The following is a 17,211-nucleotide window of genomic DNA, read 5'->3' as shown; positions in this document are numbered from 1 at the left end:
AAAATAAACACATGAAAAAATACTGACCATCGTTAGCCACTAGAGAAATGCAAATGAAACCACAATAAGATATCACTATGCACCTATCAGAATGGCTAAAATAAGAAACAATTACAACGACAATGCTGGTAAGGATGCAGAGAAACTGGATCTCTCATACATTGCCAGTGGGAGTGTAAAATGCTATATAGCCACACTGGAGAAGTTTCTTTAAAAACTAAACATACACTTACCATATGACCCAGCAATTACTCTCCTGGGCATGTATCTCAGACAAATGAGAGTTATGTCTACACTAAATCCTATACTCAAATGTTTATAACAGTTTTATGTGCAACAGACCCAAACTGCAAATAACCAAAATGTCTCTCATTAGGTAAATGGTTAAACAAACTGTGGTATACCCATAGCATGAAACACTCCTCAGCAATAAAAAAAGAACAGACTACTGATACATGTATCAACCTGGATGGGTCTCAAGGTCATTAAACAAAGTGGAAAAAATTGGAAAGTATCACATTCTCCATTACTTCATTTATATAAGATTCTCAAAATGACAAAATTATAGAGTAGGAAAACAAATTAGTATTTGGCAGGGGTTGTGGACAGCTGTGACTATGAAGGGGTAGCTTTCTAGTGAAGGAATATTTCTGTATCTTGATTGCAGTTATGGTTGCACAAATCTACGCAAGTGAGAAAATAACATAGAACTGTACACACACATCCTACCAATGTCAATGTCCTGTTTCTTACCTTGTATTATAATTACATAAAATGTAATGATTGGGGTAAACTGGAGGAAGAGTGTATGGTACAGTTTTTGCAACTTCTTGTGAGTCCCTTATTCTTTATAGTAAAAAGTTTAACAGTAAACCATTTATAAAGCAAATAACTCAGAAAACAAGAGTGTGTGGAAGCTAAAACCCAGGGAGCAAGTAAATAAAATGTTTTATTATAATAGCCTATAACAATATGCCAGCTTTACGAAGAGAGAGATTTAAACGGGGAAGATTTGCATAGGTCAGTGACACACAATACCAAGGACATTTTTATCTGTAGGATTAAAACATGTGCTTAAAAAAATATTAGAGCCACAGATTAAAATGTCTCATCTTAAACCAGGCAACTGGCTATTGTGAATTGTTTGCAATTAACCACATAAACAACTTACATCTGCAAACAGTGAAAAAAATCAATCGCAAAGGGTCTTCAGGCCAGTTGTTCAAACTTTACCTGGTAAGTGGTGGGAATGGAGAAGTTTCATTCTGGATAAGACAGAACCTATTCCTGTGACTGTCATACAGTTAACTGTCATATACCTCTGTAGGGTTTCCTCAAGTTTGTTTCACTATAGAATATATTGGTTTCCAGCTGTGCTATGGAAAGAATATTTACATTAAATAAAATGTTTAGTGATAATTAGAAAGGAGCAAGTAGGGGGAAACTGCCTCTCTCTGCACTGTCCACAATGATAACCACTTGCCACATGAAGCTATTTAAATTAAAAATAATTAAAATTAAATTTAAAATTTAGTCCCTGGACACATTTCAAGTGCTCAGTGTGACTAGTGGCTACCCTACCGGAACAGCATAGATACAGAACTTTCCCATCATCACAAAAAGTTCTACTGGACAGTGTTGCTCTAGAGCATGAAAATCATGACATTTCCCAAGAATCATAGGTAGTGTTACAGCCCAAAGAGCTCTGACAGGAATTAGTATTCCGTTACCTGAGGTTTGCATTTTTTTTTTTTTTTTTTTTTTGCTGTGCGCGGGCCTCTCACTGTTGTGGCCTCTCCCATTGTGGAGCACAGGCTCCGGACGCAAAGGCTCAGCGGCCATGGCTCATGGGCCCAGCCGCTCCGCGGGATGTGGGATCCTCCCAGACTGGGGCACGAACCCGTGTCCCCTGCATCGGCAGGCGGACTCCCAACCACTGCGCCACCAGGGAAGCCCCTGAGGTTTGCAGTTACACATAATTTCATCTTCAGCAATATTGAGCAGTATGTTGCAGTGGTTAAGTGCTAGGGCTTTGGGGTAGAATAGCAGTGGATTTTAATTTTAGCTCCAACTTTTGCCAAATTGTGTGACCTCAGGCATGCTACTTCGCTTCTCTGTGCCTGTATTCTCATTTTTTAAAAGGTGGAGACTGGAGGATAATGGTACCTCCCTCATAGGGTTGTTGTGAAGGATTAAATGAGATAAGCCCAATACCTGACACATGTGATCAGTAAACGTTAGTTATTCTAAAGGCCAGAAGGTGAACTTGGCTTGTTCTAGGACCTAGACTGTATAAGACCAGTAGTAAAGGGAATATGCAATTGTATGCACAGCAACTGAGTCAGTCCCTAACAGGGCCCCCCTTTGACTCTTCTTGATAAACAGTAACCACATTGTTCCTCCATACTTGAGGACAGTGACAAAAGGGAAGACACCTTTGAAAGCTTCCAAAGAGTCAAAGAATACCTTACCCTTGGCCTTAAGGGACTCAGAATTGAAAGTTAACCATCCTGTCATATCAAATAAAATAAAAGCACAACACACAGTCTATAAAGGAAGATTACCCAAACAAGTCACTCAGTAGGAGAGGCACTTGGAGTTGTTTTCCCAGCTGTTTCTGACAATCAAATCCAATTTCTTGATGTATTATTATGGTGAAATGTTACTATACCCAATCCTGTGTGAATACCACACAACAGGCCTACTGTACCTCTGTAATCAACTGGATAAATATTTATTGAACACCTGCTAAATACAGGACACTTTTACACACCAGCCATCAGCAAACTACATCTGGCAGGCCAAATTAGATCCACTATGTGTTTTTCTTATGGTAAGGAAGGTAGGAATGATTTTTACATTTTTTAACTGTTGGAAGAACTGCCTTCAACCAGTACTACCAAACACCGAATGGCCCTGGAAATTAGCTTTTGCTCCAGACTTGATAATGTTTCTTAATTAATTCAACTTAAAATTACAAGGCAAAACAGCACTTATATGTGAAATTTACACTGCAGGAAAGCCATTTCAACAGCTAACATTGTTTGAATCATAAGTAATGTCAACATGCTTTATATGCATCCCATGCTGTCACAGGTCAAAACAACAAAATCACAGTGAGATACCACTTTGCACTCACTAGAATGGCTATAATAAAAAAGACATTAACAAGTGTTGGTAAAGATGTGGAGAAATTCTAACCCTCCTACATTGCTGGTGGGAAGGGAAATGGTGCAGCCACTTTGGTAAAGTCTGGCAGTTCCTCACAAAGTTAAACATAGAGCTACCATATGGCCCAGCAATTCCCCTCCTAGATATGTGCTAAGAGAAATGAAAACACATGTCTGCACAGAAACGTGTACGTGAATGTTTATGACGGCATTATTCATAATAACCAAAAGGCAGAAACCAACGAACTCATGAACAGATAAGTGAAATATGGTATAGCCAAACAATGGAATATTACTCAGCCATTAAAATGAATGAAGTATTGATATAAACTAAAATTTGGATAAATTTCAAAAACCTTATACTAAGTGAAAGAAGCCAGACACAAAAGATTACATACTGTATGATTCTATTTATATAAAATCCCCCAAAATGAAAATCCATAGAGACAAAAAATAAATTAGTGGTTGCCTAGGCCTGGGAGTGGAAATGGGGAGAGAGTGAAAACAGGCATGAGGTTTCTTTCTGGGGTAATGGAAATGTTTCAAATAAGAGTGTGGTGATGGTAACACAATTCTAAAATACTAATAACATTAAATTGTACAATTTTTAAAAGTGTACAACACCAAAAGCATGACCCATAAAAGAAAAAAAACCCAATAAATTAGATCTTGTCAAAACTTAAAACTTTTGCACTTCAAAAGACATCATTAAGAAAATGAAAAGACGAGCAACAGAGTGGGAGAAAATATCCACATATCATATCTACAGGGACTTGTATCCAGAATATATAAATAATTCTTACAACTCAATAATAAAAAGACAATAAAGATAATAACTCAATTTAAAAATGGAAAAGATGTATGAATGGTTAGTAAGTAAATGAAAAGGCGCTCATCATCATTAGTCACTAAGGACGTACAACTTATAACTACAATAAGATATAATTTCACATCCATTCAGAATGGCTATATCAAAAAGACAATAACAAATGTTGGCAAGGACGTGGAGAAACAGAAACCCTCATACATTACTAGTGGCAATGCAAAACAGTGCTGCCGCTTTGGAAAATAGTTTTATAGTTTCTTATAAAGTTAAAGATAAATTTGCCATATCATGCAGTCATTCCACCCTTAGGTTCCTACCAAAGAGAAACCAAAACACCTGTCCACACAAAGACTCGCACGCTAATGTCCTTAGCAGCATTATTCATAATAGCCAAAAACTGGAAACAACCTACACATGTAGCGAGTAGACAGACAAAATGTTTTATAGCCACATAATGGAATACTATTTGGCAATAAATATTAATGAAGTACTGGTACATGCTACAATATGGATGAACCTCAAAAAATATTATGCTAAGTGAAAGAAGCCAGGCACAAAAGACCACTTCTTATTTGATTTAATTTAGATGAAATGCCCAGAATAGGCAAATTTATAGAGACAAAGTAGATCAGTGGTTACCTGGGGCTGGGAGTGGGAACGAGGATTAACTGTAAATAAATGAGCATGAGGGATCTTTGGGGGGAAATGAAAGTGTTCTGAAACTGATTATGATTATGGTTGCACCATTCAGTAAAGTTACTAAAAATATTTAACTATACTTAAAATGGGTGAATTTTATTATATGAAAACTATATCCCAATAAAGCTGTTAAAAATAGGAAAGGAAGAGTAGGGGAAACTGGGTGAGGGGTACACAGGAATTCTGCATTATCTTTGCAACTTTTCCATAAATCTAAAGCTATTCTGAAATTTAAAATGTATTTAAATAAAAAATAACAAGAATATGTTTGTGGATTCATACCTATCTGTGTGAAAAGACATTTACAAAGATGAAATGGGTAAAATCTCATTACAGATCAGTATTAACAGATGAACATTTGAAATGATTTTGATGATAGGGAACACTATTAGCCCCAAATAAACAAAATGTTATCCCCCCAAAAGAATTCCATTATTCTCATTAGTAGTCTCATATTACAAAAAAATGATCAATTATTATTACTATACCTTGAATTTCATCAATAAATATTTGTTGAAATTTGTTTTCTCCCTTGTCATATAAGTACCTACAAATTATCCTCGATTTTGCCTTTTGGCCCCCAAAGCCTAAAATATTTACTATGTGGCTCTTTACGGAAAGGTTGCCAAGCTCTGTTCTACACCATAACAGGGTAAATATAAGCATAGTCAGTTTCTTTCTTGAGTGTATTCTTATCGTTACCTGGTTTTGGTATGATGCCAGCCTGGATATGCCCTATAAAGGATAAGCCTTGCATCTCTTCTGCTATGGCACTATTTAGGAATCCTATAAATAGAAACACTATTAGCTTAATAGTTGTAGCAAAACTTCGATGTCACCGTTATTATCGTGATATTAAAGAGCCAACACCATGCCACAGTGTCAAGATGACCCTCATCAAGTTGTGATGTCACCACGCCATGGACTCCCCGAGATCTCTTAGATATCAAGTGGGTCCTATGGCATCACACCCTGCCTTTGGCATCACCCTGGCACATCACCTTACTACGGTGTCATATGCTATCACTGTTGTGGCAGAATTCTGCCCTAATGCCACTCCGTCGGAATGTAAGAATAATTAACCCCTAGTTCTTTCCATTCCTTTGGCGGCGGGGGAGGATGGCCACAGGCACTGGTTCGAGCTCAGGAGATAGTACTCAGCTGCTACCGTTTTCCCTTCCGCTTACCACTGCAGGTCAGGGCCCCCGTGGGACAGGACTTTCTGGCTCCCATAACTCTCTTGCCATGACCCCGCACCCACTTCGCGTCACCGACTCAATGCCCCAACAGCGACCACCCACCCCGGTTCTACACGAAGCCGCTCCCCGTACCTGACTCCATTCTCCAGCTGTCATCCTGGGCCAATTCCACCGGCCACTTGACTACGGCGGCCGCAAGGGACCCCGGGACTCGTAGTTCCGCGCTGCTAACGGCAGAGACGGAGACAGCGGCAAAGGCTCCTCCCCGCCCGGAACTGCGCTCAAACTGCAACTCCCAGAGGCGCCCTGCGATGGGAAAAGAAGCAAAGGAACGAGCGCGATTGGTCACTGGGGGAGCTCTAATGCCTGTTTTGATTGGCAGTCGGAGCTGGCGACGTGAGGCGGTCTTTGGTCAGGCTTCACCGAGATCCTGGGAAAGCGAAATGGAGGGGTGTGTGTCTAACCTAATGGTCTGCAACCTGGCCTACAGCGGGAAGCTGGAGGAGTTGAAGGAGAGGATCCTGGCCGATAAATCCCTGGCCACTAGGACTGACCAGGTAAAGCAACGCTTGGGGCCTCTCCGCTGGCGGCGGCGGCGGCAGCGGCGGAGGCCAACGTGGCTGCCCGGCCCAGCCCAACCCATGGGGAGGCCGGTTCCGAGAGGGCCAGATCCCCGCCCCCGCCGCCCCATCCTTACCCCAGGGTCACCTCAGGACTCGGGACCGGGCGGCCGGAGCTAGCCCCACAAACCACCAGTGTTGTTTTTTGGCCCAGTACTTAGTCGCTGTATTTTGGATATTTCTAGAACGTTTGCGCGTTTCTCAGAAATGCCCAATCTTTGAGACATCCGTGAGAAGGGAAGTTTTTGGTTTCTGGAAGTGGGTTTGTTTGCTTTTATTAGTGACTATTCAACGGAACACGTGTAACTGAACGCCTCAGCTGGGAGCTGAGGATACTGTCGAATAGAAGGATCAGACGTTAATAAAATAATCCCAAATCATATGTCCGATTATAAATTGTGGTAAATACTCGGGAGAGAAGTTGACGTGGGGCTTTCAGAACATATGGAAGAACCTGATTTAATCTCGCTTAGAAAAGCCGAATGTTGTCGTAACTGAAGAGGCTTTGCAAAGGAGGGAAGATTGGCTGTATCTTGAAGGATGAGTGGGATTTCCCTGGGGGATGAAGGGGCATTCTAGGCAAAGGCAGAACAAAAGTGAGTGGACCTTGGGAAGTGTTTCTTTCTGCCCTCCTGCTCAAAAGACCCTCATGCTTTCACCCTGAGTTTCTAGAAAGATTCACGTTGCCCTCAGTAAGCCATCATACATTTATAGATTGCCTCCTATTTGACAGGCACCGTGCTCAGCACTAGCAAGACAGTGTCACATAATTACAAATCTCCATTTTGTGTGTTTGGGAAGAGAATTAGAAGTTCAGAGACTTTTTTTTCTGGAACTTTTCTTTATTGCTCAACCTGAAAATGCCTTTGTCTAGTTTACCTTCATTTTGCTCTGGTGATATTTAATACTTTAGATTTAATTTAACAATATTAAGATTTAATAATACTTCTAACCATTCTTCATCAAGTCAATGGCATGAAAAAGGGAGAAACTATTCAAGATCAAAAGACTTAAGAAACATAACAAACATTTGCAACTTATGGAGCTTGTATGGATCCTGATTGAAATAAGCCAAGTGCAAAAAGGCATTTGGGGGACAGTTGGGGAAATCTGGGTATTTGATGTTATAAAGGAGTTAGTGTTAATTTTAATCAGTGTAATAGCTATGTAGTAAAGTATTTTTTAGATACTCAGATATTTAGGTATGAAAGGTCATAATATTTAAGATTTGTTTTTAAAAATCTCATCAAGGAGAAAAACAGATGAGGCAAGTATGGAAAAATAGTTATAAGATGTAGGTGATAGGCATATGGATTATATTACGTTCCCTGTATTTTTATATGAGTTTGAAATTTTTGTAATAAAGTTTAAAATACCATTTTCTTTTACATAGGGCTAAGAAATATAGCAGTCACTGCAAAAAAAATAGAGAGAGAGAGAGATTCCCTTTGAGAAACATGACTAACTCCTAGCTTATTATTTTCTTAAAGTAACGTTGCTCTCTAATTCTGTGTGTGGTATGTTTTTTTTTTTGTTTGTTTTTGCGGTACACGGGCCTCTCACTGTTGTGGCCTCTCCCGTTGCGGAGCACAGGCTCCGGACGTGCAGGCTCAGCGGCCATGTCTCACGGGCCCAGCCGCTCCGCGGCATGTGGGATCTTCCCGGACCGGGGCACGAACCCGTGTCCCCTGCATCAGCAGGCGGACTCTCAACTACTGCACCACCAGGGAAGCCCTGGTATGTTTTTTAAATGGTTATAATCTCAACTAGTTTCATGAATATTTCTTTCCCACAAGATACATTTGTTCTTCCCAGAGCATCTAGAAAATTCAGAGCTGACGGGTTTGTGTCCCAACTTCACGATTTACTAGCTGTGCGACCTTAACAAGTTGCTCACCCTGAGGAGTCTGTAAAATGGGGATAATATCCACTGTATAGGATCATGGGGATTACAGGAGATGATGCACGTAAAACTCTTAGCACAGCGCCTGACATAAAAGTACGTACATAATGGAAATAGCCAAAGCTGTATTTCTGCCAAAGCACTGAAATCAGTTTTTTGCTCTATTGCTTTCATGGCTCTAGTCTGCCCAGAATTACCTACTTTCATCAATGTATTCTCCTCATGTTACTAAAACCTTGGTCTCTCTTATGTAAGTAATATGGTTTAAGGTTACCTACCTGAGGATCCAGTGCTCTCCATTTCTTGTTCCCAAACCGTAGGTTTGCTGGCTCCAATATTAATTTTTGTTTCTGCTTTCTTGCCTTAGTGCTTCTATTTTTCTTCAAGAATGTTGGTCTTATTGCTTCTCTGCTTCCCGTGTAGGACAGCAGAACTGCCTTGCATTGGGCATGCTCAGCCGGACATACAGAAATTGTTGAATTCTTGCTGCAACTTGGAGTGCCAGTGAATGATAAAGATGATGTGAGTACTAGGCAGAGTTGATAAATTCCCAGTTATCTTTAGACTCCAGACTGGTGTTTACTAAAGCCCGAGTATTAAGCTCACAAACAAATTTTAACCTTTATGACTAGGAAGTTACAGCATGGCCCCAGTGACCAAATACAGGACTGGTGGTTGCATTATTTCAGAATGTTCATTTTGCCACCCATAGCCTGTAATTTAAGGTAAACATGCAGATCAAGTCTTAATTATGATGATCCCTAAGAGACTACAAATCCTTTTTATTATGTTGGAAATTGTTTTTGGTGAATATTGCCTGAATAATGAGGGCCTAGATATCTTTTTTTGTTATATAAAGATTTGGTGTAATGGTATTGGTTATATTAGGATAAGACTTGTGAAGAATAAGGATGGAAATGTTTTTGTAGGCAGATTCCTTTTCGAGGATGCTCAATGAAATAATATTGATAATGGCAAAAAAGTAAAAACAGTTTAATGGAGGAACAGTTGAATACAGCATATATATACACCTAATAAAATAATACGCAACCCGGGGATTCCCTGGGGGTCCACTGGTTGGGACTCCGCGCTTTTGCTGCTGAGGGCACACGTTCAATCCCTGGTCAGGGAACTAAGATCCCGCAAGCCGCCCGGCGTGGCCAAAAAAAAAAAATAATGATAACGATAATAATATGCAACCAATAAAGTGATGATTCCAAAGAATGACATAGAAAAATTTTCACAACGTAATGATAAGTGGACATTGTGGAAAATGCACCTCACAGAACTTGATATCCTATTGGGGTATCCTTGATCCCAATCTTAAAACACATTAGAATTAGACTTATGTATTATTTCCATGTTGTGGGATTATGGGTGCTTTTCTTTTCTTCTATATATCTGGTTTCTAAATATCCTGCAGTGCTTAATGAGGGAAAGAGAAAGAATATTATTTTTTTAAACCATTTACACACAGCTCTGTAAACCCTGCCTAAATGTTAGCATTAATCCCTGTGCCTTTTCTCCCTGGTTTTTGTTCTGCCCACCTCTTTTACAGGCAGGTTGGTCTCCTCTTCATATTGCTGCTTCCGCTGGCCGGGATGAGATTGTAAAAGCTCTTCTGGGAAAAGGTGCTCAAGTGAATGCTGTCAATCAAAATGGCTGTACTCCCCTACATTATGCAGCTTCCAAAAACAGGCATGAGGTAGGGTTCCATTCCTAGGCTACTTCTTTTGAGTTCTAAACCTGTACGCAAACACAAATAGATCCCTGCATTGTTTTCTTCTCCATCTTCCCAGATTGCTGTCATGTTACTGGAAGGCGGGGCTAATCCAGATGCTAAGGACCATTATGAGGCTACAGCAATGCACCGGGCAGCAGCCAAGGGTAACTTGAAGATGATTCATATTCTTCTGTACTACAAAGCTTCCACAAACATCCAAGACACTGAGGGTAACACTCCTCTGTAAGTGACAAGTAGCAGTCATTTGTATTCTACCTGACATCAGCCCTCTTGCACTAATTCTTACACATCATTTCTTTTTTTAGTCTGCTTATAAATGTAATACATGTTTATGGCAAAAAAAATTTGAAAGTACACAAAAGTATAAAGATAAAAATTCAAAATGCCTATCATTTTGCCACCCAGAAATAACCACTGATAACATTTTAATGTATTTCCTCCTTGTCTTTTATATGCAAATGTACATACTTTACATATGCTTTTTTTATTGTAAAATTGGGACGATACTGTGTATATAGTTTTATATCTTGTTCTTTTCACCTCATAGTATATTGTGAGCATTTTCCAATGTGAATAAATATTTCTAAACCGTTTTTGAATGGCTATCCACAACGCCATTTTATGGATAAGGCATAATTTAATGATTCCTCTATTACTGTATATTTAAGCTTTTTTGAGTTTTCCATTATTATAAATAATGCTACATTGACCAACTTTATACAAAAATCATTGGCCATACTGCTGATTATTATCTTAGTATAGAAGTTAGAAGTAGAATTGCTGGGTCAACAGATACACATAGTTTAAGACAATTGCTGTATATTCCGAGATTGCTTCCAGAGGAGTTGTATCATTGTACCCTCCCAATAGCAGTGTGAGAGTGCCTATTACCCCCTCACCAACACCAAAAATATCCTTGTCTTATAGGAAAAATGGTATTTCAGAGTTGTAATTTACATTTTTTATTATCAATGAAGTTAAACATTTTTTAATGGCTATGACTAATTATATTCTTTCTCTAAATTATAACATTTTGTGTCCCTTTCTCTGTTTCCTTTTGGAGAATTAATTTATTTTTACTGACTTTTTTATGTACCCTTGACTTGACATAGTACAAATATTAACCTTCTGCCATGTTGAAAATATTTTTCCCAGTTTGTCTTTTCATTTTGTTTATGACTTTTTTGAAATAACCGAAGATTTCAACTCTATACAGTCAAACCTATTAATCTTCCCTCATAACTAGAAAGTGCTTCCTCACCCTGAAATTAGTTAACTATTCACCTGTATTTTATTATGTATTTTTTTAAAACATTGCATTGGTTTGGTTTGGTTATTGTTTTTCATTTAACTCAAATCCATCTGGAATTGATTTATGCTTGACCTGAAGCTGTCCTCTACCTTGATATTTTTTCTACAGTACTTGGCCACTATTCTTCCTTATCGAATGGTGACTTTTTTGAACCAGAAATTCTGTGAGTCTTCTTTTTAGTCCAAAGTAGGATTCAATTTTTTTTTAAGTATTGTTTTCTTAACTCTTAGTTTTACAATTTTTTTTCTGTAGTTCTGAGCGACTCTGTCTAGAAAAACATGCATATTCTATCCCTTTTCTCCAAATAAGAAAGGCAGGGTGGCCTGGAGGAAATTTAGGAGTCAGGCAGTATCGGGTCCTGAGCAGAGCCTACGATTAAGGAATAGCTACATGCTGTTTACCCAATCCAAACTCAGCCACTTAAACAACTATATTAAATACTTGTATTAAGTAACTCAGAGAAGTTACTTAACTTTCCTGAGTCTAATTTCCTTATCTGTAATGTGAGGATAATAATTCCTTCCTCACTAGATTGTTGTGAAGGTTAAATAAAATAACATGTTAGGGTCTAATACCCTACCTGGTAAACCGTTAAGTGCCTGACAAGGTTTCCCCCTCACTTACTGCTCAGCCATGTCATCATAGGCAAAGACTAACCTCTGTCACAATTTCAACTGTAAAATGGTGATAATAGTACCTTGCTAACTTACAAGGTGTCTGTAACAATCAGATAATATAAAATTTTTTAAACTGCTTTTCCAAAATTTAAACCACACAAATTGCTGTTAGCAGGTTGTGTATGGAGGTTTTTCTAAGTTCTAGCCTGGAATTATTGCATGTGTTTGGTGTAAACCACTAATCTTCATAAAATAAGGACGTTATTCCTTAGGCCGGCATTTACATCACTTCTGTTGTAGTAGGACCAGAATTGTGATTTATGATCTGGTATTATAAGACTATTCCAATGAATTTTAACTTATAAACAGTCTTCCCCATGAAAATCGATTTTCCTTTCCAGATTAAGTAACTTTCCGATATTACACTACCTAATAATATGCAGTTTAGACTACCTGTCAGGAAATCCTAACCTTTACATAGAATTGCAAATGATTAATCCATCTTTGTGGTCCTTGATTTCAGACACTTAGCCTGTGATGAGGAGAGAGTGGAAGTAGCAAAACTGCTGGTGTCCCATGGAGCAAGTATTTACATTGAGAATAAAGAAGAAAAGACACCCCTGCAAGTGGCCAAAGGTGGTCTGGGTTTAATACTCAAGAGAATGGTGGAAAGTTAAGCAGCTTGGATTTACTCTTACTTTGTATGTTTTGTGGTTGTCCCCTACTGTCCTAGAAACTAATGTACTTGTGCACAAGATGTCATCTATGAATTATGAAGTTGTTTCATCTTCCAAGTATTATAAACATGTTGACTATTGTTCCTGCTGAGGTATTTTTTTCTTAGCTTACAACTTGCTTTCCAGGCATTGAATAACAATAATAATAATTGAGATTGTTCTATTGTTGTATATTATTCTGTATTGAATCTTGGTTAACTTTGAGTCAGTGATTCTGTGGCTGTTGTGAGTCTTCAGCACCCTGCCATGCACCCTTTATCCCCCTCTGAGGCAGAACAACCCCAATAGCACCAGGCCAATTGTTTTGCCAGATGTTTCTAGGTGGATTCTAGAATGTTCTTCCATACAGTTGAAACACATCGTAACTCGTTTTTCAAGCCCACTCAGAGGCCTATGCCAGATATTTCTGTTTTTTCCAACAGTATGGTTTAATTTGTTTTTGTTATAGGAGGAATACTTACATATTGTGAGGATGAAATTTTCAGTTCAGAGGGCAGGCACGCTATCCAAGTTTGGCATTCATAAACACTAAAATAATGAAAAATAATAGCCTGTGTACCAATGTATGTTTTTAATGATGAGCTATTTCCCTCCAAAATAAAGTGTATTGTTTTACACAGGCCTCTCACTGTTGTGGCCTCTCCCGTTGCGGAGCACAGGCTCTGGACGCGCAGGCTCAGCGGCCGTGGCACACGGGCCCAGCTGCTTCGCAGCATGTGGAATCTTCCCGGACCGGGGCACGAACCCGTGTCCCCTGCATCGGCAGGCAGACTCAACCACTGCGCCACCAGGGAAGCCCAAGTTTATTGTTTTTATAAAGGAAGTTTTAAAGTACCTATATTAAGTCATCCTGTATTGAAAAGAATGTCAAGCTTGTTATGATGTGTAACAAAAATGTGTTTTTATTTGTATTTCAGAAACTAAAAAAATAAAATGTTGAGAGAATCTCCCAATTCTTTTTGCAAATCAGACACCCACTTAAGCCTTTAAATCCTTTATAAAGACAATTTCTTTATAAAGACAATTTCTGGGTAGCTCTGAAGTCAATAAAATCAGTGAAGCTTGACCTGCAGCTAAAATCTTTAAAAATAGTAATCTTCTGAATTGCTAATTAAATGTGGAGCAAAAGAAAATTAATAAGTGTAAACTTGATCTCAATTTAGGGAAACATTTTAAATGATTACTAGTCATAAAATCTAATGAACTGCAGGTGACTCTTCAAATTATTTTTTAATTTGAACTTTATGCTGCAAATATTGCTTGAAATAAGTAATCCAAGTGAGTCCACAAACTTCAATTAATTTGGGGTCAGAGACTTAATGACCAGTATCTAAAATGAGTTTTGTAAACGCAAACCGTGTTGTTGATATTCAGACCCTTTTACATAAGTATTTTGAGTGCTGAGCTTTACGATTATTAATCAGGGAAGCATATTCTTATGGAACTAAACTTTGTTTATTGAATGCCAGGGATAGAACTAATGACGGGAAATAATTTGTTTCTAATGCTTTTTAGCATGATCAAAGAGTAAAGTTATATCTAATAGGGCCTGTTAGGGCTGAAGGTATTCATAAGTACTGAGTTTTATTGTCTGAGGTAATAGGCTTTGTGAATGCAAAAGAAAATTCATCTTAGTTCTTTATAATACAGATGGAACCAGGCCTCAGGTAATTTGTAGGCTGTTGGCATTTTAAATGAAGTGGCTTAACATTTCAATCATTGATTTGTGTAAACTAAGGATATTGATGGCCTCGGATATTGATCAGATTGTTACCTGTTCCCTGTAGGAAACCCAATAGAGATGAAGCTGATTCAAGTTCAGCAGGTTTTACAGTTACTTTCAAGATGAACTCAGGAAAGATGACAATTTTAATTGTAGAGCTTAACTGAGAATATAAGATGGAAGAAACAGGTAAATAGAAGAGTGGAAAAAATTACATTCTCAACTATCTATTGGAGGGAATCCACAGTTTCAGTGAGGTTCTATGAGTGAGATTCAAGATAATTCTGCATTTTACTTTGTAATCTTTGACTTAACAGCTTAACTGTATGACCCCAGTGTTTTGATTTCCCAATTTAACTATACCAACTATACTGAGTTCATTACATGGCAGCGTCTTCTACTTTCTGTTGCCATATCCTTTTACACTATCAAACCCCCAAAACCTTCTGTTAGCAAGTTTGATATAGTGTGGGAGCTTTCCTTTGGGTGTATGACTCTAGCTTCACAGTTCTATTGACTGCCTAAAATTGAATGCAGAAATTTTTATGTTCATTTTTCTGGGAAGAGGGTTCAGTAACTTTCATCAGATTCTCAAAGGGATCTGTGACTTCCCAAAAGGTTAAGGATCCCTGGTTGAGAGAAAAAAGAATGCTGAATCAATTATCAGTAGACCTGGGTTCTACAAAAGTAGAGTACCACACTTTATAAATGTTTATATCCATTCTCCATTGCAGGCATTAAGACGATAGAAATCATCTCCATTTTACAGATGAGCAGACACTGAGAACTAGCACTACAGCCAACACTAAAATCTAGCTTTCCTGGATCCTGATCCATTTTCTTTCTGCCTCTACTCAAAAACAGTGGGCCAAATGGAAGGTACTGTGGTATTTTGATAATAACCCATTAGTTGTAACACCCCACCGACCAAACCCTGTGCTTTTTTTTAAATTCGTGGGTTTGGGGGATTTTTTTGTTTGTTTGTTTTCTGGTTTCCCAGAACCTTCATTATCATCTCCGAGTTTTTTGTTTTTAGACCAAAGCTTCAAAGACAAGTGGGATTGAGTCTTCATTGATTGGTTTGAACATTTTATGAGACCCTCTAACCTGTTTTACAGGTTAAAGGTTGTAAAACCACCTTTTATTACTAAAACTTGGGTTTGTTTCATTGAAATTAGTAGTTCGGTGCAGTTGAAGGAGCATTACACTGGGAATCAGAGAACTTGGGATCTAGTATTGACTTTGTAAAATCTTAGGCAGATCATTTTACCTCACTTCACTCAGGGATTCTCCTCTGGAGATTGGGTGGGGTTCTATAGGAATGACCCAGCTTTTTAAACTACACTTACCCCTTCCTGTCTCCCCCACCAAGAATATAATTCTGCATCATCTCCCACTTCCACCCCATCATTGTCAGGAGTGGGCCATTGTGTGCGTTACTACCCTCAGGTGCACTGAGATTGAAAAAGTTCAAGTACTATTGATCTCAAAGCTCCTTTCTAGTTCTTCTTACTGAAAGTTCATCAAACCTGAGTTACAGGCCAGTGTAAAAGCTGCAAATATTAACTTCTCAGCATACAATATTGCGGGGAAAGTTCACTTGGTACTCTAAAGGACATGGGAGATCTCAAATGCATAATTTCTTGGTTGTTGGTCAAGAATTACTATGTTTTACTCCTTTTTTTTTTTATCATAGATCACTATTATTTGGAGGCCCTCCACAGTGCCGTACAAATTCCAGCCTTCCCTTCAGTCAGCACACTACTGTTGATAATGACGTGCAAGAACTTGTCATAGTTAGAAAAGCTGTATATTACATGAAGACAAGAGCTAGCCCTGATTCTGCTCACCATTGTATCATCAGCCACAGTATCTGGTCCATAGTACCCATTCAGTAAGTGTCCAGTGGGTGACTGAATACACAGATGAATTTGGGGAGAATAAGGACCGACAGACAGCCCAAAAGCTGTTCCATTGACTTTAGCATATCCTAGTTGCTAAATGCTGAAACAAAGAGGTGACAGAAGTTCCTGGAAGTCTTTTTGGGTGGTGAGAAGTGAATGGTTAAGAAGCCAAGGCTGGTTTCGAATTTCGTTGGGACTACCTGTAAGGTCAGATCTTAACAAACGGCACCACGAAACAGAGGAAAGCTTCAAGTGAGCTCTTATTAGGGAGCGCTCCCGGGCGAGGTTCACTGGTCCGAGAGAAAGGGGGCCAGAGAAGTCGCGCCCGGGCGAGGGTTGGGCAAGATTTTATAGGGGAAGAAGGGAAAGGGGTGTGGTGAATCTGGGAGGGCACAGGGTATTCCTTATTTGGTGGTCTTTTCGGGTATCCTGGGGGACCGTTAGTCCCGCCCCTCGAAAGGCGGGAAGGCTGGGCTGGTTTCAAAGTCCCCAGGTCAGTTCCTGGAACTGGGTGGTCCGGAGAATTTCGTTCTGATGCAACCTGTGAATCTGATTGTGTTCCCCTGCCTCGGGCCAGTTGGCCTTACATCCCGACATCTTTGGTGTAATGGGGCGGCGTTCTGATCTCTGGCTACTTCATGCTGAATGGGGGCGTCGAAAGGGGAGTCGGGCGACCAGAGGTCCAAGGCTTAGGGGAGACCAGTGGGGGGGTTCTGTAGGAAGCAAGGTGTTAAGGACCGAGGAGCATTTGGTTTGT

The 17,211-nt window shown here is 39.2% G+C and overlaps 2 protein-coding genes across 6 annotated transcripts in view; one reads left to right on the top strand and one right to left on the bottom strand.

Annotated features, from left to right (window-relative positions):
- The window catches only part of ATG4A (autophagy related 4A cysteine peptidase), a 63,654-nt gene extending 57,506 nt beyond the window's left edge, over nucleotides 1–6,148 (bottom strand). The window contains exons 1-2 of one of the 2 annotated variants that reach the window (XM_079911632.1): nucleotides 6,027–6,046; nucleotides 5,398–5,481 (exon numbers count right to left, since the gene is read on the bottom strand). In XM_079911632.1, the coding sequence (XP_079767758.1) occupies nucleotides 5,398–5,481; nucleotides 6,027–6,036 (94 nt within the window). In that variant the 5' untranslated portion in view covers nucleotides 6,037–6,046. Of the gene's footprint in view, nucleotides 1–5,397; nucleotides 5,482–6,026 lie in introns of both variants that reach the window. The other variant, XM_079911633.1, reaches the window with a different exon arrangement.
- A 141-nt stretch (nucleotides 6,149–6,289) lies between these two features.
- On the top strand, nucleotides 6,290–16,644 carry PSMD10 (proteasome 26S subunit, non-ATPase 10). 4 transcript variants are annotated; one of them, XR_013825836.1, is made up of 8 exons: nucleotides 6,290–6,451; nucleotides 8,841–8,939; nucleotides 9,976–10,122; nucleotides 10,217–10,383; nucleotides 12,614–12,726; nucleotides 13,448–14,739; nucleotides 15,285–15,429; nucleotides 16,247–16,644. XR_013825836.1 is itself a non-coding variant. In XM_079911634.1 (6 exons), exons 1-6 carry the CDS (start codon nucleotides 6,338–6,340, stop codon nucleotides 13,669–13,671), a joined length of 864 nt encoding a protein of 287 aa, XP_079767760.1. In that variant the 5' UTR covers nucleotides 6,290–6,337; the 3' UTR covers nucleotides 13,672–15,114. The 4 variants fall into 4 exon arrangements, 3 of the variants coding, with proteins under 3 accessions (XP_079767760.1, XP_079767761.1, XP_079767762.1); XM_079911634.1 differs by lacking the exons at nucleotides 15,285–15,429; nucleotides 16,247–16,644 and having other exon boundaries at nucleotides 13,448–15,114; XM_079911635.1 differs by lacking the exons at nucleotides 15,285–15,429; nucleotides 16,247–16,644 and having other exon boundaries at nucleotides 12,614–13,576.
- Nucleotides 16,645–17,211: the final 567 nt, after the last annotated feature.

Source organism: Stenella coeruleoalba (genome assembly GCF_951394435.1).
Source record: "Stenella coeruleoalba genome assembly, chromosome: X".
Lineage (NCBI taxonomy): Eukaryota > Metazoa > Chordata > Mammalia > Artiodactyla > Delphinidae > Stenella > Stenella coeruleoalba.
Note: the sequence above shows the minus strand (reverse complement) of the source record. Positions and strands in the feature narration are given on the sequence as shown.

What these genes read in the sequence shown, in the direction of transcription:
- PSMD10 (XM_079911634.1), top strand. Translation starts at nt 6,338, where the DNA reads ATGGAGGGGTGTGTGTCTAACCTAATGGTCTGCAACCTGGCCTACAGC. An exon ending in CAGTGAATGATAAAGATGAT is followed by an intron (nt 8,940 to 9,975) that starts GTGAGTACTAGG and finishes CCTCTTTTACAG; the next exon opens with GCAGGTTGGTCTCCTCTTCA. An exon ending in ACTGAGGGTAACACTCCTCT is followed by an intron (nt 10,384 to 12,613) that starts GTAAGTGACAAG and finishes CCTTGATTTCAG; the next exon opens with ACACTTAGCCTGTGATGAGG.